The following is a 23,901-nucleotide window of genomic DNA, read 5'->3' as shown; positions in this document are numbered from 1 at the left end:
GCAAGCTATCAGTGACCCATCCTCACCACATGAACAGCAAGTTCAATATTGGTGAGACTAGATCTATGCAGCAAGTGGTTCCACGATGTTCAGGACATAATAGATTAGCGGTGAGGCAGGAACAACTCTGATATGAACTACAAATGTGGAAAACTCCAAGGCTCAATTGGATAAGGTCTTCTTAGTAGCCCTTTCTGCTTTTATAGTGCTTGAGTGCTCTGGTGGATCAGATGAGAGATCTATCAGGCTAACATCATGTTTCTCATGAAAGCTATTCAGATACCACAACCAGAGTCAAAAGCTGAGCTTGAAAGAAATAGATCTCTTCTTCTGTTATTCCAATCTGTTGGTATCCAGTGATAGCAGTCTGATTCCAGAGGTTCCATGTAATTACTATGGACAACACACATTGGCAGATCTACTCTACACCTGTTTCTCTTGTCTATTCTCTTTTGAAAGCCATCAAAATTAGAAACCATCACCACCACTATACCATACAGCAAAGAATTCAACAAATTAGCTATGCATTGTGACAAGGACAAATTGAGCACCCCTTATCTGAAATGCTTTGGACTAGAAGTGTTTGCTATTTTGGATTTTTATTAATAATTTTGTGCTTTAAACATAGTATGTGTACATTGAACCATCAGATAGCAAAGGTGTCACTATATCAGCCACCCATATGGGTATTTCAGATTTTGCAATTTCTGGATAAAGGATACTCAACCTGTATGAGTTTTTCACAAAATTCTAACATTTTGTCAATTGTGGTGGTAATCCTACTTAGTGGAAAGACTTTCTTGTAAACTCTTAAGGATATAGCCTATATACAATCCCCAGTATATTTCATCTGAAAATTGGAAATCGTCATTCAGGTTAGTGGCAAAAAGAAAGAAAGCAAAGTCCCATGGTATATTTTTGTCTTTTCCCACTCCACATAGTAGATATACACAAATGCACAATCTTTAGTAAAAAGCGCTGCTACCTATGTAAGCCAAGCTCATCCTCACCAGCAACCACCGCCAAAGCAGCAAGAGAGACCATCACCCTGGAGAAAACCCTTCAAGGATTCTCAGTGGGATCTAAGGCAGTGGCTTTCAAATCATGTTCCTATGAACCCTTGTGCTCCTCAGACCCACCTCAGAATGTCCCTTGGCAAGTATGGCAGTCTAATTCATTATTAGCAAATTATTCCTACAGTAATGACCAAGCAATGCATTCTGGACCACACAAACAGAGTGTGCAGCCTAGAATCCTCTACAAGAGAGATAAGAATTCTCCCATAGACAAATTGAAATTTAAAAAAAGGAACACACGGGCCAGGAAATTTGAAGACCACTGTTGTAGGCAGGGAGAAGGGAAAGAAGAGCTCTGTAGGATTGCTGAAACCTCTTCCCCCTTGTTACCTCTTCCTTTGCAAGCTCCATGCTGTGCTGTGGCTCCATGCTCCCGGCAGATAGAGGTAAGACATCCTTTATATATAGAACAGAGATTTTAAAGCCTATAATACTTATGTTTATACTTATGTCATTGTATTTAGACTTGTGTATTGTTTATATGTGGCACTTGGAGTGCTTCTGTGAGCCATCCCAACTCCCTTCGGGGAGATGGTGGCGGGGTACAAATAAAGATTTGTTGTTGTTGTTGTTGTTGTTATTACTAATGTATATAGAAATATCTGGGTCTGTTTCCTATAATTTAGTTGCATAACATTATTTCAAGGTGAAGCTAAATGCAAGTGTGGAGATGCATTAGTTAAACATTTGGATTGGGGCTATATGGTAGAACTGTTGGTAGAATCATCCAACAGCTAACCCCAAAACAGATAGAATACAGGAATTTGTGACAGCTGAAGATTTCATTGACAGTGAGCCAGGTTTTTAGTCCAACTTGGGACTAATTCAAGGAATTGAACCTATTAAAGATAAGTACCGTGGCCTGCCCTGCACTTCCTTTCAGGGGAATAGGAGAAACTTATGGCTGCCAGTGCCATCACCACCTCCCTTTGCTGGCTTGGCCAGCAGCTTTACAAGACTCAGGAAGGGTCTTCTGGTAGGAACAGCATCCAAGCCCACCATCAGCTGCAGCCGAAGAATGACAGAGGCACCCTGGCCAATAGAGGGGGTGATTGGGGGGTCCTGAGATGGATGGTGAGCAACTGTCATGCTACATGTCATCCTCCTCTAATGATATCGCCCAGTGTGGTCACATTCCCCCCCGGGCTAAACTTCTCTAGTGTTGCCACTGGTTGTAAAAAGCACCACATGCAAATAGTACCATCCTGGATTAAATTTAAATTAAAGCTGCACATACGTACTTATTGCAGCCACCATTATGGCTGCATTCTACTGAACCAAGATAAGTTCTGCAGTCCAGCAATAAGTGTCTTCCTTTCTCCTTCTAGTATGGCCAGAGATACTAAGACCATCTCCTGGAATAACTATTTGCTTTGGCCCTCAATGCCTTTATATATTTCTGGGTATGTGCATTAGAAGTCATAGTGTCCCCAGATGTGGATTTCCTATGAGAACATTAATAGCTGAAAAGAGACTCTAACATTTAAGTTCAGGACTTGCCAAGTTCTTAAATTGTACACCATTTCAGAAATCAGATTATAAAAACAACATTGAGCCTCACCGTTTTGTCTGGGGGCATGGCTGGAGATTGCAAGTGCGGTTATTTTCTGGCTGTGGTTTATCTCTGCACATGTAGCCTGGATATTCTTCATTGTCAATGGTGCAAAACACCAGACGTGACTGATAACCTACATGCGAAAGAACAGCAAAGCACTCTGGTGAATGCCAACAGTCCAGAGCAACAATTCAAATGCAATCAGATTACAATCATAGCATTTAAAAACAATAGATAATTCTATCACTTGCTTCCTGTCTGGGGAACAAAGTTAAACGAGAGACCAGGATGCTTTGGGAGGGTGTGTTATGACAGACATGTTTCTCTGTAAGAGAATAGACTCAGAAATAAGATAAAGAACCGTCTCTGAAAAATATATACAATAGGCCCTTAGTACTGTGGTTTGATTCTGGGAACTTCTGTGGGTACTAAAATCCATGGATGCTCAAGCCACACTGTATATATAGTGGCATAGTAAAATGATGTTCCTTATATAAAATGGCAAAATCAAGATTTGCTTTTTAGAATTAAACAAAAACCAGTCTGTGGATGATTTAATCCATAGATGCAGAATGTGTGGATGCAGAGGGAGGACTGTACATATAATTCCCGAGACAGTGCAATTTAGCACTAGAATGTAAGGTTTCCTTTAATTTATGGCTCTCTAGCCTACACCCATACAATTTACTTAACAAACATATGTTGAGTATACAAACTAGCTAAGGCTATTGGTCAAGTCTGATTTTGGAAAAGATGAAAAGATATTTGGATTTCATGTCATGATTACATAGCAAACAATGATGCATCTCTTTTACAGAATAGTACCTTTCAAAGTAGTCAGGATTGGTTTGTCTCTATAGGAATTATTTTTATTGCAATGTTACTAGGATATAATTTCTGTACTGACTGCCAAAAGAACTTTTTGTTTTGCTTATGCACAAAGCTGTTGTTGCTGCTGTTGTTATTGCTGCTGCTGTCATCAAGGCTGCCAGTTAGCAGTTCTTTCAGAAACTAAAGTGATCCATACACCTTTTATGGTTTACAGACCAGCCCCACCACTTCAAAACCATACTATGGAGAAGATGGAGTGAGTTTGTTTTCTGTTGCTCCAAAGACTATAACACGAGCCAAAGGATTCAAATTACAAGAAAATAAATTCCACCTAAACATTGGGAATTTGGAGGTGAAATACGGTAGATTTCTTCAGAGGATAGCTGACCTTCCTTCTTTGGCAATCTCTAAACAGAGATGGGATGGGTGCCTTATGATGCATTTATACCAATGGTTCTCAACCTGGGGTCCCCAGATGTTTTTGGCCCTCAATTCCCAGAAATCCTAACAGCTGGTAAACTGGGTGGGAATTCTGGGAGTTGTAAGCCAAAAACATCTGGAGACCTCAGGTTGAGAACCACTGTTTTATATACTGTGTTTTGGAATGTGGTACTGAAGCGGCCAAACTGTAAGCCGTTCTGAGTCCCCTTCAGGGTGAGAAGAGCAGGGTAAAAGTATAGGAAATAGCAGTGTGGCAGTGGCAGACAAGATGGCTCTTATGGTGCCTTCCAACTCTATTCCATCATTCTATTATGCCTGGTAGGCTGTAGGACATTTATGGACATCCAGGGTCACTTTGGTTAGGGTGCTTTCTTCTAGCCAGCAAGCTTGCATGGTGTGTTTTGTGCATTTTGGTTGGATATGGGATTTTGTTGTATTTAGCTGCATGTTTTGATTTTATCTGTTTTTTTCCCCTTAGCTAGAAAATTGATTCAACCATAGCTTTAAATACTTTAAACAAATGACATAATGCCCAAAACTTGCCGCCACCACACTCAGCACTGCATTCGCCCCAGGAACCAAAGCCCCATCTGTAGCCAGCGATCTGCCTTTGGAATGGAAGGTAGTATTCATAATGCACTCCTTGGTTCGGCTCTTGGCTGATAAGCTACAAGGAAAGAAGTAAAGCAGATACAATGAAATTATTGTATTTTTTGTTCCTTTTTGAGGCAGTCCTTCCTGGCATCAGAACAATTCACACAAACAGTGGATGAGAAAATGATGTTTTGTATGCACCATTTTACTGTGTAAAATATCTGCCAATATCTGCTTTGAACTGGATTATCTGAGTACACTGCTAGATAATTCAGTTCACTGTGAATTTTCTACAGCTGTGTAATTTCACAGTTTACCTGATGCAGCTGATCATGATTTGGATTCTGTAAACAAAAAACCAGTCACCATGTGTTTTTTTCTTCTTTGCCCAGAAGCACTGGAAATCATCATAATCTGGGGTATTCATCCACATGCTCATCCATATTTTGTTTGAAATGATATAGTCCAGGAAACATTCTGGCCTTTTGGACGATTTGTGGGAACTAGAGCTAACTTCCAGATCTTTGCCAAACTCACTTCCTATCTGCTGTTCATCTCCAGTTTAGATGCTTTGTTTCTGAGATCTGCTTCATGCCCTTTCTGTCATACCTACAATACAGATATAATAAACTTCCTTCAATGAAGAGAATAAACTTCTTTCTTTCTGAAAATGATTTATCTTGCTTTTTTGACAAGCAATAATCTTAAGGTGACCTTAATGCTCAAGAAACACACAAATACTTCACCATTTGACAGCTGCATAAATCAGAGGTAACATCATTGTCAATGTTTCTTTTTTTCTTATCTCCTTTTTCTATTGGATGGTGAGTCAAGAAATGACTGTTTTCCTTTTAATTTACTTAGTAATACTGTACATGCCTATTTATGACTGTGTGGCATCTCCTAGCTCTCAGTTCTAGGAATAATCTGCAGTAAATTGCCTTTTTTTGGATTATAACTCTCAGAACAGTGTTTTTAGATTGAGGGAAGTAACAGTAGCACTCTATTCTGCTTTGGACAGACATCACTTGGATTATTGGGTCCTGATCTGAGCTCCACAGTTCAAGAAGGAAATTTACAAGATGGCACATAGTCAGAGTGGGGAGAGCAAGATGGTAAAAGGTCTGGAAATGAGGGTCTACGAGGAATGGCTCAGGGAGTTGGATATGTTTGACTTGAGGAAGATAACATATGATAGTCATTTGAAGAAGATGAAGCAAGCCTGAATCAATACAGTAGAGTCTTACTTATCCAACACTCACTTATCCAACGTTCTGGATTATCCAACACATTTTTGTAGTCAATGTTTTCAATATATCGTGATATTTTGGTGCTAAATTCGTAAATACAGTAATTACTACATAGCATTACTGCGCATCGAACTAGTTTTTCTGTCAAATTTGTTGTATGACATGATGTTTGGTGCTTAATTTGTAAAATCATAACCTTATTTGATGTTTAATAGGCTTTTCCTTAATCTTTCCTTATTATCCAACATATTCACTTATCCAACGTTCTGCCGGCCCGTTATTGTTGGATAAGTGAGACTCTACTGTATATCAAAATTATAAGGAAACACATTCCATTTAAACACTGGAAAGAACTGTTCAACTGTGCATTAGATTGCCATGGAGGATGATTGGATTCTTCTTTTATGGGCATTTTCAAATAGCATTTGAACGGCCATCTTTCAAGAGGGCTTTAACTTACTATGGATTTTTGCATAGAGAAGGACTGGATGAGATGGTTCTTGCAGCTGTTTCCAACTCCATGATTATGCCTGAACAATATCTTGAAGTTCAGAAACTTTACCATTTTGGTCTGCAGTTTCCTACAGGCATGAGATTCTGGGAACTGTAGTCTCAAAAAGTCTGTTAAAATATATGAAACAGGGAACTCTACAGATTTGCTTACCTCGATAACCAAGGGTTCGGTAGTAGGACCTCTGGCATGAAGAAGCTCAGGAGCCAGGTCACCCTCCGCCCCCCTGTCGTAATGTACGGTTGTGCTAGCGATATGTAAGGCCCGGCTGAATTCAATTGTCCAGTGTCCATTTAGGTAGTATGTGCCTCGCACATTCTTGATGGCTGAGAGAAGAAGAGAAAACCCTCAAGAGGACATGCTCTTGCTTGGGATGGAATGGTTCTCAGAATACTGTACTCAGTATCCTTTCAACAGCACCATGGTGCATTTCTGAACATTGAGCATTGAATACTTTAATCAAACATTAGCAAGAAAATAAATATTTAGGAATGCTGTACTCACCCAAGAAGTTCCTGGTTGGTGTTGCTTCCTTAATCTGGATACTCATGGCCCCCATGGGAATGATAAAGATTTGGTTGTAGCCTTAAAAAAGAAAGCAGAGCAAATCAGCCCCAGTAAATTCAGCTTAGCAAGACAGATGGTAGTAGAGAAAAAGAGACAGGGTAAAGTCACCCTTGCGTGAACAGAGGGTACTTTTCAAATGAAGAGCAGTTAAGTGGAAAAAATATAAATTCAACTGTAACTACTCCATCGATTCTGAATTGGCTGCATCCAGATTCATACTACCCTTAAAGCAGCCCATCCATGTAATTGATAAAATATGGCCTAAAGCAGAGTAGTCAAGCCTCGCCAATGATTTTTGAGCTTTACTGTTCAGTTTTGACTTCAAAATCTAAATGGATTAAGAAGCATGGTCCATTTTCTTTGTCAAAGATAGCCCAAATATTTTTGCTATTTTGTTAAACCCTTGTGGAAAATCCATCAATTTTTTTTTTACCTTTAGGGAGGTTGGGTACATCAAAGAGACCCTTCACTTCAAAACAAGCCCTGCCATCTCCACCACACTGCAGGCATTTGTCTTCCTTCTTGGAAGAATCCAGCATGTTATCGCAGCCAACAGCCTGTAAAATAGCACAGGCTAAATTAAATGCAAGGATGACCCCAAAGACCAGGCACAAGTCAAAAGTCAAAGAAGTGGCTTACATTGAGCTGAGCAATCAAGCTGGAGACAGATAATAGTTTTTTAAAAGAGTTAAAGTGATTTCAGAAAGGTCATGGAAGTGATCTATTCTTGTCTTTGGTCAAAGGGATTTTGCTGCTTTTAAAAGTAATATAAAAACTTGCAAAACCTGCTAACACAGGCAAAATTGGGATAAGTACATGCAAACAAGTAATTGCTTTTTCAAAACTCTGGAAAAAAAACCTCTGACTTCCAAGATCAGAAAATATATAGACTGTTGGAGCATTCTTCTAAGATACAATCTGCTGAAATTTTAGATTTCACACACATGAGACATATTTAAAGGACACAATGGGCATATATTATTTAATTGTTCTGCGTAAGGAAAGATAATTTTATGAGACGATATTAAACTACTGAGTAACAAAGATCAAAATGGATCTATCATTTGTAGAGAAACCACTGAATAAAGTTTCAAATTTTAGACAGAACATCACTATGGCTAATATGATTTCAGATAGACATATTCCAGATTAGCTATTCCTATACCTCAAGTTGCCCAAGATAATAACTCCTCTCTAATTCTTAGCTCTGCTCAGTTGGCAGAGTTGATGGGAGTTGTGGTGTAGCAACATCTTAAGAGCCTCAGATTCTTCACTATTGATTTATTAGATCTATAAACAGCTTCCTTGAAATAATGGGTAAATAAAGAGGATCAGGACTGTGATTGTGGAGCCAAAGGTTTGAATTCCTGCTCAGCCATATAAATAGACTTGGAGACATTGGGTAAGTCACATTCTCTGAGCCTCAATGGGAGGCAAAGGCACTGCCCGAACTAATCTTGACAATAAACCCATACAATATATTCCACTTAGAGTTGCCATAGGTCAAAAACAATTTGAAGGCATTAAACAATAAACCGACTTAAAGAGAATGACTGCAGCAGCTAGATCAGAAAGGAAAGACAGATCAAGCCAAAATCTGTACATGTGTGATAAAGATGGAAATGGCTAGGAGAGAGAGAGAGAGAGATCACCTTAGAGCAGTCACCTAAGGATGTAGGAAAGCTGAGAACCTTGATACCAGAGCTTAGAAAAACATGAAGGTGTGACCCTCCCTTGCTTGAAAAGAAAGCAAGAGTGCAGTTGTAAGGGGGCTTTCACTTAGGGGTAAAGTAACCCCCTTTTCTCTTCAGCCCCCACTCCCTGTTGAAGAGGGATTAGCTCAGAGTTTTTTCCTCTTGTCTTTGTGTACACTCTAGTGGTCAATCCTGCAAATGCAGTAAAGGCAAGACCTTCTTATAGGCAAGATTAGAAGACATTTTCTTGTCTGGAAATCTAGAGCTCTGCCCTGTCCCCTTCTCCCGCAGGAACCAGTAAAATCTCCCCATTGATTTTTCCTCCCTCATGCTAGGTCTGTAAAATATGAACATAACTGGTATAAAGGCCCAACAAAGGCCATTCCTAATGGAAGCTGGCAGCTCTGAGGATGTCTGCCTGGCCAGTGACCATCACAAGTTTGTGTTGTTGAAGGCTTTCATGGCCGAAATCACTGGGTTGCTGAGAATTTTCTGGGCTGTATGGCCATGTTCCGAAAGCATTCTCTCCTAACGTTTCACCCACATCTATGGCAGGCATCCTCAGAGGTTGTGAGGTCTCTGAGGTTGTGAGGTCTCTGTGGCTATGAAGTCTCACAACCTCACAACCTCTGAGGATGCCTGCCATAGGTATGGGCAAAACATCAGAAAATAATGCTTCTGGAACATGGCCACACAGCCCAGAAAATTCACAGCAACCCATCATAATCTCCTATACTAAGGAAAATGGGGTGGGTGGGAAGAAAGACTGTTGTAACTCCTTTGAGACTAACCGATTTATTTCAGCATGAGTTTTCATGGATATTGTTATATCTTTGGAATACATAGAGATGTTTGTTTAAAGCTTAGCATAATCTTACCTCCTTTCTCATTAAAATTAGCTTGCTGGGCATAATTAAGTTACCTTACCACAGAAAAAGTGGAGCAAGATTTATTAAGGCAATGAGGAACCAATAGTATGCAACTGCTAGTATGCTCATTTAGGAAGACCCAAGTTGAAGCCCTTGCTAACCCATGAAATGCACGTAGTAGTACTGGTCAAGTGACTGTCCCTCAGTTTAGCATTCCTAACAAAGCTGCTGCTGGGTAAAATGGGACAACCTGGATACGTCATCATGAGCTCTTTCAAGGAACAGGAGGCAACTCAAGAAGAAGACAAGAAGTTGTATGTATACTGCTTTTGAGGATGGGATAAAGGGATGCAAAAACATACTTGACAGACTCCCTCCACACAGATATCATGCTTCCCAGGCTCACAGGGGGTTCCGTCAATCACAGCTTCTTTGTGTCTATAGTAGAAGTTCTCTCCTTTTGGGATGCAGTTTAGTTCACATTTGTTGGGTGCTATGAGCAAAGTTTAAGAAGCAATGTTTTATTGAACGTGCTATCTTTTCCCATAAAGACACCTGAAACATAGGGCCCTGTAATACTACATTATGGTGCGGTGGTTCTACTTTAGCCGCCATTGCTGAATCCTATGGAAACCTGGGGCTTGTAGTTTCAGGTGGCAGTAGAGCTCTCCGGTTGAGAATTTTGAATGTCTCTCGTAAACTGCAAATCCCAGGATTTTATAGGAGGTTGGCATGGCAGTTAAAGTGCAATATAGCACTATAATTGTATAGTCTGAAAGAACATATACTGTACTACTGTACTATTTTGTTTGAGTTGTTATATGAAATCCAAACAATGTTTAATTGAAGATCTCATATCACATAGCAAAAATGTTTTGTTTACAGAATACCTTTAAAATAATAAGTAAAGAATGATAATCTGGTATCAAGAATAGGCTTCATCAATCAATTTCCTTCCTCAAGTATTGGACTACAACACCCATACACCCTGCCTCAATATGGGAGCTTTAAATTGGAAGTAGGAGCTTTAGATGGTCTCCCTTTCCAGGCAGGATGGAGATTATTGGCTTGCAGAAGGCTGTTACAGAGCAAGGATTCAAAAGTTGGGCCATGTATTATTTCTCAGGCCCGGGCTGTGGCGCAGGCTGGAGAGCAAGCCAGCTGCTCCCAGCTGCAATGAATCACTCTGACCAGGAGGTCATGAGTTCGAGGCCCGCTCGGAGCCTGTGTTTGTCTTGTCTTTGTTCTATGTTAAAAGGCATTGAATGTTTGCCTATTATATGTGTAATGTGATCCGCCCTGAGTCCCCTTCGGGGTGAGAAGGGCGGAATATAAATACTGTAAATAAATAAATAAATAAATAAATAAATAAATAGCTTTGCCGGAACACTTAATTAAATTGGAATATATTCACTGTTTCAAATGTTTCCAAGTGACTCCCTTTTATTTTTTGGTTAACCAAAATAAAATAAAATATTTTTTCACAATTTTTACTTGCTTTGTATCCTTATGGTTTGGCTACCCCTGAATTAAATCTCTTTTGCATTATCTAAGCATACATGTGTAGGTGTATGCTACAATCAGGAATATGCAGGGTCTGTGGTGAAAGCATAGCAACACTCAACTGTTGATATTTTCATGTATGTCTTAAGCTTGAAATGCCTGGTCCTCCTTATATCATTATCATCATGGAAACATTACATTTTTGGATGAGGCAATTGAGAAAGTATGCTCCCGGGAAGGGACAGAAGCACACTTTACAGATAAGGAGAAGGAGAGTTCAGTTTTCAACACAGGCAATGAGAATTAGCTAAAAAAGTGGCAAGGAAGTGTGAGTGAGGCAAGACTTTAAATATAATTTGAAATTGAATTCAGATTACCTTAGGAGAGAAAGCTATTACAAACTGGTTTTTTTTTTTACTTTTATCTTGCCAAATTAATTTTTTCATTGATCTTGCAAATGCCAGCAGATCCCAAATGTTTTACCACACAGTAATAATGTATGAGCTTTAAAAAATAGTGATGAAATCAATTCATTTTTAACCAAACTGTCTATTTCCCCAAATTGAAGAAACATTCAGTATGAATAAATTACCTCCATAATAAGGAAGCCACTTGTATCGCTTTCCCTGGAAGTCTGTCCCATCAAACACAGAGCATTGCTCTGCCCGAAAATCTCTGGCGCCCTCAGGACATTTCTAGGAAGAAAGGAGTGTGTAGTTTGGAACAAGGTTTCATATGAAAGTAGGCAAGCAACTAATTCAGATTAATTCTCCCAGAACAGTGGTTCCCAACCTTTTTTTGACCAGGGACCACTCTCCAGCATTAGTACCAAAAGGGTTACAAATCAGTTTTTGATCAGCTTTAGAATCAGTCTGGTTATTTGGGGTGCTAATTCAGAAAATTGCATTGGATCGACCATATCAGCTCTAGTCTTTGATACAGAACATATGCCATTCAGTAATTGCCATCTGCTCACCCACAAAAAAACCCATATTTAATAATCTAGAGTTGGTGTGGTCTATCCAATGCAATTTTCTGAATCAGCACCCCAAATAACCCCAGGAGCAGGGCTAAAAACAAAGACACCAAGAAAAAAATGTTTTTGGTTGAGCTGTTATCATCTGTAGTAGTAATGGTGAGGCTGCAGACCATATTTAAGTTCTTGCGGATCAGTGGTGGTCCATGGACCACAGGTTGGGAACCACTGTCCTATAAGAAGCTTTCTGTATTTCTGCCTAGTTTTTGGGAAATAGTCCAGGACCTATTTCTGATAAGACTGCTTATAAGACTTCATGATGTAACAACCAACAGTAAAAATGCTACTTGGTCACAGAGCTAAAGAGACTGGGTTTAGCTCCTACTCTGCCATGAAGCTCACTGGTTGAACTTGTGTCAGTCACTTGGAAACCTACAAACCAATGAACATTATTCTAAACTCCAGTTCTTTAAATTTATCATTCAAGATTAACCTTATAGTTGTTACATCTTTACACTCCAGTTTTAATTTGCTCATGACATTTGTTTAAAGATAGTACTGATTACCATCTGAATATCAAGAAGAAGATGGTTATCAGCAGAAAATGGCTTGTACTTTATAGAGATTAGTCTGCACAGTTCTGTTTTAATTTCCACGCAGTCATCGAGTCTGTCTGAATGCTACTTTTCCCCTTCACATACCCATCTCTATATGCATTCAGCTTCAGCTTCTTGCATTCCCACTCAGCACATAAGCAAATGAGAGGATTAAATCAGTCAATAAAATATTATTGAAGGACAACTGGTGGTTTATATGAAAATCAAGATGATGATGAGCAGATGCCAGATACCATTGTTGAAAAATATTCAGCTTATGAAAGAGAAATGTAGGGAAATGAAAGAGAATATATTGAAGAATTTACCTGAATATTGCATGAACGATAGCTTCGAGTTGGTCCTATACAACTGGAGCCACCATCTGTCCTGAAAGACAGACCAACAGTCTGGAACGGCTTGCAAAAAAAGGTCAGTGTCAAGATCATATTGAACAATTCATTTTGTGCTTCCTAATAAAACATCAGTAATGAAAAACTAACTGTTAGTAAAGAGTTTTGTAAGTCTTACTCCCTAAAGTGGCAAGAGTTTTCCAAAAAGCTTTTCACAAGGTAAGTTTTCCTTAAGTTCTGATACTGCTTCCTCTGTCTGACAAATGAGAGTTTGTTGAAAGAGGAACAAGCTATAACCACAGCTCCTCCATTGAAATGCCCAGCTTTAGAAGAGATTTCCTCATCTATTAAACCATTTTCCCATCCTATCTGAACTGGAACTGTGTTTATAACACTATCTGCAAACTGTAACATAAATCAAATAGTTCTAAGAAGTGTGGAGCCATTTAATTGATTATTGAATGATAAGTAACACTTTTGTAAATTTAATGGATTCAATACATTAAGACTAGATGGGACTAACAATTAGATTTACATCTTTCATTGCAACACAGAACCACAAACTGAAGATGACTCCCCAGAAAGTCACTACTAGTCTGGAAGTAGACTTTATCACACAAGGCTGGTAAATTGCAGCCATAACAGGATAAATAGCCTGTTTGGCTTGTAGTTATCAGACAATGTTGTGTCTTTCCTGTTGCTGCTTTGCATTTAAATAATTGGGGGAACACCTCTTTTCATGGGTGGGGAAAACCTATCAATAGTTGTCAATATCACGGCTGTAGTAAGGGATTCCTTTAGCTGCAGTTGCAATATTTGAGCAATATGTGGAATGAGTGGGCATTATTCTCCTTGTATCACTTTCACTATGTCCAAAAAGGTAAGGTTGCTTTTAGTGAATTTTCATGTATTTTATATTTATTTTTTAATTTAATTTTCTCAATTTGCAGTAATGACACAATTGAATTGAAAAGTGTGCATGGGCTAGGTAGGCTATAAATGGACAAGAAAGTGAGGTTTGTGAGATAGATGCAAAACCATGAATTGCCAAAGCAGCACTGTAGCACAACTGAAGACAAACAAGTTTCATTACTGATATATTTCCATGTGTGACAACAATGTGATTGTTGTATGATAAAGTCCTTAGAGAGACAAGCATTTACTACATTCAGACTTCTCTCTGATCAATTCAAATTGCTGATTTACCCCCACCATCTACTTCATGCTCTACCTCCCCAAGCAAAGCCATCAGGTTGGTGTAACCTTACTTCCAAGCCAATGATTAGCCATAACTTACTCTGCCTTATGGTTAGGATAACATTTAAGCACCCAACAATATGGACAGGGGTTGACTCAGGGGAAGCCAGTGTATACAGCTTTACAAACATGATAATTTTCAGAATTGAACAGTCCTGAACAGAATCTGAGTTTCCATTCAAATTAGAGCAACTGCAGGATGAACAGACATAAAATCAAGAGTAGATATTTTGTGCCTCCATATTGATAGATACACTGATTGGGCAATGACTTTTTAGGAAAGGAAAAGAGGAGACATTTCTGGTATTTTTGAAAAGATTTCTAAAATTACTTGACCAACTTTGGGAACTATATGCCATGAGTTGGAACAGTAAATTGACTTGTACTGCCATTCACTGTTACAGAGCAGGACACAGGAGCAGCAAAGTGAGGCAGCTGTTGTATAGAATTTTACTACCAGGTATGGGAAGAGGCACTTGTGGGATTTCCCACCTCAAGTGCCAAAATAACTTGGCTATCCTTGGATACTATGCACATTGATTCAGGGTGTGTGAGGGAGGTTATTTGCTACTTGGTGCCAGGCAGCAAAATGTCTTGGGTCTGTCCTGACAGGATTCAAATCAGAACCTTTGAAAATATTCAGCTGTGCAAGCAACAGTGTTATTGAGTTCAAAATGCTATAGTTCACTATCATGTGAATCTCTACACCGTGAAGTTCAAAGAAGATACTGGGGGTTTTTTTGTCTGGAAAGAGTATTTGTTGGAAAGAAATACAGTTCCGTCAGATTGAGTGTCAAACCCATAAACATTGTGAAGATAAACCACCAAAATGTGCAGGGCAATCATAACTGTGTTTACTCTGAAGTAAATCTTACTGTTTTCAACCGATCTCACTTGTAAAGTGTGTGTAGAACAGCAATTTCATAAAGTCATTTATTGTCCTTCTCTTCAAGTCTATCTGCCTTTCTAGCATCTACATTTTAGTGCATTCAGGGCAGAGATGTTATTTTTGAGAGAGGATCCAGACAGCTTTCCTGCTGGCAGTGCTTCCCTTCTGCCAGAATTAGGTTTTCCCAGCACACAAACAAAATACTCTGTGTTTGGAAATGCAGTTGTTGGGATCACGGACAGTGATCACGGAGCCTAATCCAGCTGGACTTGATCTGTGCAATGTAAATAGAAGAGGAGAAGCCGTATAACGAAAACATGAGCTCTACCTCCTTTTGTTGCCCTTTTAATTGCCCCTTCCATGTGGAGGGTGATTGATTTCCTAAAAGGGAGATCTCAAGTGCAGTGATACTGTAACTACCTACAGCAAGACTACATTAATATTTTAGGGTGCCCTGGATTCAAACCATGGGTATGCACAGTCTTTTTTTAAAGCATCAAAGTGCTTTGGGGCATAGCCTCTGGCTCTAAAGCCTTGACATGTTCTTCATTGCAAGTCATTCATTGCAAGTTAAGGAAATACTTTTAAAAGATCTGCCTTGAAGACACTATCATATCTAAATCAGATCCACAATCAAGCACCACTACTAGTAATTCTGCAAGATCCATGGGCAAACCGAGACATGGCTTCAGAGAGAGCACAAACAGGTTTTTACAAAACAGTGTCGAGGCAGTGTTTTAACAGTTTTCTCTGTCTGGCCTTGTTTATACAAAACTAGTCTGATTCATCTAGAGCTTGCATCAAATGGGTGTAGCTTTGCCTGCTCAAGCAGGATCTGGCATTTTTATTGCCATGTAGATATATTGCATCTTGAGTTTCCCAAGTCATTGCCAGATGACACCATGCTAAGAACATCCCTGCTCTGTCTGCAGCTTCAGTGAATGGAGCAGCACCTGATCAGGACTTTCAAATTTGGAAACACATGCATACATATACATTGTAGTTTAGGCCCTGCTGTCTTGAACAAATGTTTGTGATTTTTTTAAAAAAAGGTATAATTCTTAGTATTTTACAACCCAACTCTTCTGTGAGGCACATCAACAATGTTGTAGAGCTGAAGAATTGAGCAAAATGTGAGGAAACCTTTCGAACCAGAAATAGCATGCAAAAAGAGCTAAAGGCGCAATGATCTAAATTTTGAGGCAACTGTCTTATTTCATCCATATTGTATTTTAGACTGTAAACTTCCTGGGGCAAGGACATATCTCTCTGAACTCTATAAACGCCACACACATTGATGACACTATGCAAATAATTAGAGGATGTGCTTCATTTTGGCAATGGCCTTTGGAAAAACAAAACCAAATAAAATCATACTGGGAAAATGCTCTAGTCTTATCTTGACTTCATGAAAAAATATGCATTTTTTGTAACTGCTTTACTGCCAAGGAATACATAATTTATCAGGAGTATGCAGAAATCAATAGAAGAATATTTCAGGCTCCCGGAACACTGTGTTAATGATGTTCAAATTGCCATTCCTGAGCAAATAAATGTTTAAGGGAAGTAAAGGTAAAGGTTTCCCCTGATGTTAAGTCCAGTCGTGTCCGACTCTGGGGGTTGGTGCTCATCTCCATTTCTAAGCCAAAGAGCCAGCGTTGTCCATAGATACCTCCAAGGTCATGTGGCCAGCATGACTGCATGGAACACTGTTACCTTCCTGCCGGAGCGGTACCTATTGATCTACTCACATTGGCATGTTTTCAAACTGCTAGGTGGGCAGAAGCTGGAGCTAACAGCGGGCGCTCACTCCGCTCCCTGGATTTGAACCTGGGACCTTTCGGTCTGCAAGTTCAGGAGCTCAGCGCTTTAACACACTGAGCCACCGGAGGCTCCCTGTTTAAGGGAAACTAAGCCTTAAATAGTTGAATTAAGATTGACCAAAGTTCAGTTCTTTTATCTGAAACCTGAATCAGGATTATGGTATTTTATCCCACAACAAGTGTTTTTTTATTGTGGTTGGCAATAAACACTTTTATATAGCTCTCACGGGTTCAAGGTATTTCACATGCATTATCTAGATGCATAATCTTAACAATCATATTGTAAATAGTAGCATTACCCCTAGGCTATATAAGTATAATGGGCCCTTGGTATCCACTGGGATTTGATTCCAGGACCCATTGTAACTACCAAATCCCATGGATGCTCAGGTAGTGGTGCAGTATCATGGTGTCCTTTATACAAAATCAAGGTTTGCTGTTCTAATTTTGGGGGGTATGTTTTTAACCTGTTGGATCTGTGGATATAGTTATCAGTGGATACCGATAGTTGACTGCATTGCTGGTAGGGTAAAGGAGGTGTATCTAATAGCACCTAGTGAGTTTCTGGCATAATCAAATATTTAAACCATGTACTTTCTGGTTCACAGTAGTTTGGTGATCTACTCAGTCCATGAAACATTAAACTATACATGTTCTTTAATGTACCTACCAATACCAGAGGTGGACAGTGGAATCAACGCCATGGGAGTGGAAAAGTCATTCTCAGTTTTATAAAAGTTCCTCATATAACCTACTCCAAGTTGTACAGGGGTTTTCATGGTCATAAACCTGTGTCACGGATAGGTCCCAATACCTCATTGGTTCCTACCTAACACAGAGTAGATGTGAGAGGCGCAGTCATAAAACCATGGGTGAATTCACAGCACCCAGAGCAACTGCTCATTCCCAATGCCAACTCATTTGGATCATCATCACTGCAAAGATTCAGGAGCACCTCTCCTTCTGCCAGCATGCCCATGACTTAGTCATCAGAAGAGGTTATTCTCTTAAATTATTATTGGTTGTTGTGAGGAAATTTCAAGTAATTTTTTACTTATACTAACACTAAGGCAACTACAATGGTATTTCCTAGCGTTTAGTGTGTGTGACTTGCCTAAAGTTCCCCAGCGGGTTTTCATGGTTGAGCAGGGAATTGAATCTTGGTCTGCAGAGTCACAATACTCAAACTACACCATACTGATACTTTCTCTTAAATAATATTCTGTATCAACAAAGGGATGAGCCTTCTTGGTTGTGGGAACTCAACTGTGGAATATTCTCCCTATGGTGGAGTCTCAGCACCAACACAAAACCTGAAGTGTGAAAGCATTTTATTGGCTATTTTTTCCTTTTATATTACATCTGCTGCTTTTCACTGTATTGGTATGTTTTTTAAAAGTATTGTTGTAACTGTATATAATATTTTATTCTTTGTACTGTACTTACATACCAACTGGTTGCCTATAAAAATGAAAGGTGGGTTAAAATGCTTTGTTAAATGAGCAATAAATACAACAAACATTACTTTTTAAAATAATGGGTTTACACCTATTAAACATAACTGTCTCACAAAGTATTTTTAAAACATCTTTTCTTCTGTCCTCAGTGCTTCCAATTCCTTTCTCATTCTTCATCTATCCCTGGCAACTAAGAAGTGCACTTCATGAATTTCATCAACTGGACTATGGTCCACAAAAGCTTCTCCTATAAGAAATGTACTAATTTCTAAGATGCTACAAGATGCCATTCTGGTTTCATCAAAGAAGCTTCTGTACCCTTTCCTGTAAATATTCTGGTTTAAGGAGGAAAGTGGCATAGAAATAAAAGGTTCTTACCTTTGTGAATAGCAACGTCGCACCCGAATACTGACGCCTCCACCACAGCTTCGGCTGCACTCACCCCACTCTCCCCAGCTTCCCCAAAAATCACTCTGCCTCTTTACTTTCCGGACCTGTAAGAACAAGTCAGTTACATGTAGACAAGGAGATGCCCAGGTTTTAGAAGTCTTAACAACTATGTCATAAAGGTCCAATGTTGAGAACCCAAAACATATCCTCTCTCTATTCCTGATTTGTACCAGCTCTTCCTACTTCAACAGCACCCATGATGAAGCAGCCACTACATCCAGGATCTTCAGCAAACACATACTACTTGAAAAAGGCAAATATTGGGTGAAACTGCACATTTGTTTCTTTTTCCTCAATTCCAACACATTAATCAAAGCCTACAGTTTACCCACTCCAATTCTGTATTTTGCTGTTGCCTTTAAATCTTTCAGACGTATGGCAACCCCAAAGCAAACCTATAATGGGGTTTTCTGGACAAATTTTTTTCAGAGAAGCTTTATCTTTGCTTTCTTTTGAGGTTGTGAAAATATGACTTGCCCAAGCTCACCTAGTAGGTTTGCCTGGTTGAATGGGGATTTAAACCATTGTCTCCAGAATCATAGTGCAATATCAGCCCGCTACACCATGCTGGATCTGTTCTATAAACCCTTACACAGACAAATTAGTTCTTCTAGATGGGATAAATCTATCCAGATGTTAGGCTATTTGTTGCTGCAATTCTTGGGTATACTAAAATGTCCAAACAACCTTTCTGTTGTTGCAGACTATTTTCTAGGAATTCCTGGCACCAGATACAAAATTTTAGGGTGGTTAGACTGAGATGTATTGGAACAATATGTCCTTCTCTTCTCCTTTCTTTTTATAAAAGAGTTACAGTGTTCATAGTGCATTGATGTCCAAAAAAAAAAAAATTCAAAGAGGAGAAAAGTTTTCCTTCAAGCCATAGGTCCACCTTAGGAAACCATCCCTCTGTTGAAAGAAAAACTGCAAAAGTCCTAGTAGCGTAGATCCACAAAATTGCTACAAACAGCCTACTCAAATAAATAAACATAAATGAAATGTAGAACACACAACCAACAAAAACCAAGAATTCAGGCTACTTTGGACTAATCTGGAAGAGACTGCTGAGCCAACCAAGCTGTTATAAGATGCCCTAGGACATAGTTTCTTCTCAGTCAAGATCTCCATCATATTCTCCAGGCAACACCAAATTATTGTAGAGACATGTTTTGAAGGCAATAAGAATAGCTCAAGCCTTCAAATATTTTTTAAAACATTTATTTTAAAGATTTTTAAGGCTTTGGGAAACAAATGCATTTTTTGCATGTGCCAAAAACAAAACAATACTGGCATCAGGTGAGCCTCTTTGGAGGCAGAATTCAACAAATGGAGTTTCTGTCTCTGTGTGATGGTTACCATCTGTGAGGGTCCATGAGCGATACGAGGCTCAGTTACTTGATTTGAGATCGATCCAAGGTGTCAAGACTAACTTAGGGCAACACTAAACATGCATCCCTTGCAATTAGCCCTTGATACCATCTCTCCCTCAGATTTCCTCAGAGAGAAGTTGGCTGCAATCAGACCTGCAAATTAATCCCATATTTACCATTTGATGACCAATCACACCACAGGGATTAAACAAATATAGGAAACATATGTGAGGAAAAATACATGCTATGATATTCTATCACCAATTGAAGAAACATCTACATAAACGGGCTGGCAGAACATTGGATAAGCGAATATGTTGGATAATAAAGAGGGACTAAGGAAAAGCCTATTAAATAGCAAATTAGGCTATGATTTTACAAATTAAGCACCAAAACATCATGTTATACAACAAATTTGACAGAAAAGTAGTTCAATACGCAGTAATGCTATGTAGTAATTACTGTATTTACGATTTTAGCACCAAAATATCACAATGTATTGAAAACATTGACTACAAAAACATTGACTACTAAAAGGCAGACTGCGTTGGATAATCCAGAACATTGGATAAGCGAATGTTGGATAAGTGAGACTCTACTGTATTTTCAAAATTTATTGAATATTTTATCCTGAAACATTTGTTTGTCATGCTTGGAGGGTCAGCATCTTTCACTTTGTTACATAGAACATAGAGTACAGACTTGATACAGAACACTTTGGAGCACAGACTTGGGGCCCTTCCACACAGACATATAACCCAGGATATCAAGGCAGAAAATCCCACAATATCTGCTTTGAACTGGGTTATCTGAGTCCACACTGCCATATATCCCAGTTCAAAACAGATAATTTGGGATTTTATTCAGCTGTGTGGAAGGGGTCTTGGGATCAGTCAACTCTTTGTTCACTATTATAACTTGAAGGTTGTAATTCTCCCTTCTTCTATGTCCACATAGGTTTAAAACATTGGCTGGCATCCTATTAAATTATAGAAGAATAGAGTAAGAAGAGACTACATGTCTCTTCTACAAGTCTGCCACTTGTTTGGAAGCATGGTTGCACTTGCGTTGTTGTTGGCGTGTTGGCTCGCTGTGCGTTGCTGCCTAGAGAAACAGCTGTGGATCTGGGCGAGAGGCAGACTGTGTTGGATAATACAGAATGTTGGATGAGTGAAGGTTGGATAAGCAAGACTCTGCTGTAACTCTCAAGCAGAAACTGCATTTATCCGGCATCTACCAGTCCAGGAAGGGACTGGCAAATAGTACTGCTTTCATGAGTAGTCGCTATAAATTAACAGATAACTTGAAGCACACATACACACATACATGACCTCATCAATTGTTTTTCCTCTCTAGACTGAGTGACAGGCTCAAGTTTCTCAATCTCTGTAGTAAAGGACAATAACAAGATTTTATCAGGGACTGGCTGAATTAGCTGTTTTTGTTATAGATTCTCTCTGCCTGCCCTCTATTTAATTTGAAACATCTGTTTAAAAGCCTGGGAGTATATGCCAAGAGATAATCCATTACTTCTAAGAACTTCCAGAGACATAACGGTGGGGCTTGGTTTTTTTTGGGGGGGGGGGGGGGAATGTACAAGACATTTATCAGAGAAGATATTAGCGGATTGTAGTAAGGAAGATTTTAGATTTATTTCTAACCAGTAATTGAATACAATAATGTTTTTTTAAAAAAACCTTTTCTGAAAAGTTGGCAACACCTCCAATAATATCACTGTGGCTTAACTAACCAAATAATCAAGTTACCAAGCCCAAGTGTTGGCAAATAGTCCTAAAATTGATAATGAAGATATGAACTGTTTTTTAGACTAATAAAGATGTAGTCACAAACTCTTTAAAATTGATGAGAAAATATGTCAGCTTCAGTACAGGAAAGTTAACTCTGATTTGGTTCCCTTATACAGTACTCCAGTGTTATCAGCATGTTACTGGTTGCACTGAAGCCAGCATACCCTGCAACATTTCCTCACTGAAAAGTAGAGAAAGGTACAGGTATACCTCAGTTAACAAAGCCTTCTACTAAAAATCCCCAAGTCTTTTTGTATCTGTCTTAATCTTTAGATTTATTCATGACACTCTCTACGGTGAGTTTTTTTTTCCCTTTTCACTGGTTAGGACTACTGCATACACCTATTTAAAAAACCCAGTGGGTTTCCATGCTGAAACAAGGATTCAACCCTGGCCTCCAACATGGTGGTCTAATGCTCAAACCACAATATTATACTGGGCCTCTTGTTTGCTATGGGGAAAAAACACAGCCAACCCTATGGATGGGATGTTTGTGAGTGTACCAGGAGATATACTGCACATTCGGTAAAGCAGTGCAGCCAACCTTGCATCAAGATATACTCAGATGCAATACAATTCACTTGCCACAAGCGTAATCCAGGAAAAATAAATATGCCTTGTACAGACCATGTTCAGAGTACTCAACCTGTGAAGAACTTCATCACTTCTTGTAATGATTTTTGCAACAACTATTTCATTGCCTCAGTGAGACAGCTCTCAAGGTGAAAAGGGATAAGTATCTTGATATGCATATCATCCTCACTAGTTATAAAAAAATGTGTTTGTACAGCACAACAATCCTCCTGGCCAAGGAAACATAAATAAAACAGAGACAGCACAAGATGATACAGAAAATGGTTCAGAAACACAGAGTAGCATTCTAAACAGCAGTATATTAATCTTCAGAGGCAGATGCTGAAAAGTCAATACCTAGAAAGTAAATGCAATGCAACCGCATAAACATTGGAACGGCAATGCATCGAGAGTCCTTCCGGCAAGAGTTGAGGCAGAAACAGGAGAGGACACCTTAGCTGGTTTTCAGCTAATGGCCATTCAGAAACTAGGGAGCCTTATTTGTTTACTTACTTATCTCGCTTTTCTCCTGATACAAGGACTCAAGGCGGCTACAGAGGGACTAAAGGCTTTGAGAAATGGAATAGATTTGAAGGCAATCCATCCCACATCCCTGAGCAATTTACTACATATTTACAATTGTACATTGATGTAAAGACGTGGCATTCATTTTGAAGCAGAGTAATAGAGAAAAGCAGCTCAGAGTGTGCAGACAGAAGAGATTATTTTGGTGAAGTTTTTAAAACAATAACAGCGATAGAGGAGCATTAAGTCGCTTTGTGTCTCTCAGTCATAGAAATAAAAGCAGAATAAAGACATAACAGTAGTAGCAGCAACAGCCTATGCAAGCTGCACTGCAGGTTTGAAATGGTTAATCTAAGCCAGTGGTTCTCAACCTTTGGGCCTCCAAATGTTTTGGACTTCAGCTCCCACAGTTCCTAACAGCTGGTAAGCTGGCTGGGAACCACTGAAAATAAAGGTTTACCATCTCAGTAGACCAATGTTTCTCAACCTGTGGGGTCCCCAGGTGTGTTGGCCTACACCTCCCAGAAATCCCAGTCAGTTTACCAGCTGTTAGGATTTCTGGAAGTTGAAGGCCAAAACATCTGGGGACTCACAGGTTGAGCACCACTGTAGTAGTCGATTAAATGTTTATCCAAGTCCAATGGATAAACATAGGAGACAAATAAACATGAAGGAGCAATGGCACAACATTCAACTATTATTATGTCCATCTCACTTCTCTGAGCACTCTGTTTAAAGGATTCATCATATACTTTGACTGAATAACACAAACCACACCTTCACTTTCTTATTTTTAATCTGTTTTGCCTGATGAAGAAACCAATAGAATTTCCAAAGCTTGTGTTACATGTTTTATGTATTTTGGTTGGTGTTGCTCTGTTGTAAATTGTGAATTTTATTTTGTTTTATGGCCAACTTGGCTACTCCTGAATGTGA

General features: G+C 39.2%; 1 protein-coding gene across 3 annotated transcripts in view; it reads right to left on the bottom strand.

Annotated features, from left to right (window-relative positions):
• papln (papilin, proteoglycan like sulfated glycoprotein) overlaps positions 1-23,901 on the bottom strand; it is a 67,750-nt gene that overhangs the window by 27,768 nt on the left and 16,081 nt on the right. For 2 of the 3 annotated variants that reach the window (XR_010002036.1, XM_008103950.3), the window contains exons 3-12: positions 18,618-18,733; positions 12,790-12,850; positions 11,484-11,586; positions 9,751-9,881; positions 7,259-7,382; positions 6,763-6,843; positions 6,412-6,584; positions 4,447-4,570; positions 2,638-2,764; positions 1,407-1,472 (exon numbers count right to left, since the gene is read on the bottom strand). Coding sequence is in view for 2 of the 3 variants with exons in the window: in XM_008103950.3 (XP_008102157.2) it covers positions 1,407-1,472; positions 2,638-2,764; positions 4,447-4,570; positions 6,412-6,584; positions 6,763-6,843; positions 7,259-7,382; positions 9,751-9,881; positions 11,484-11,586; positions 12,790-12,850; positions 18,618-18,733 (1,106 nt within the window). In the remaining variant the exon portion in view is untranslated. The remainder of the gene's footprint in view (positions 1-1,406; positions 1,473-2,637; positions 2,765-4,446; positions 4,571-6,411; positions 6,585-6,762; positions 6,844-7,258; positions 7,383-9,750; positions 9,882-11,483; positions 11,587-12,789; positions 12,851-18,617; positions 18,734-23,901) is intronic. The other variant, XM_008103955.3, reaches the window with a different exon arrangement.

This window comes from Anolis carolinensis, chromosome 1, assembly GCF_035594765.1.
Source record: "Anolis carolinensis isolate JA03-04 chromosome 1, rAnoCar3.1.pri, whole genome shotgun sequence".
Classification (NCBI taxonomy): domain Eukaryota; kingdom Metazoa; phylum Chordata; class Lepidosauria; order Squamata; family Dactyloidae; genus Anolis; species Anolis carolinensis.
This window is presented reverse-complemented; position numbering and strand designations above follow the sequence as displayed.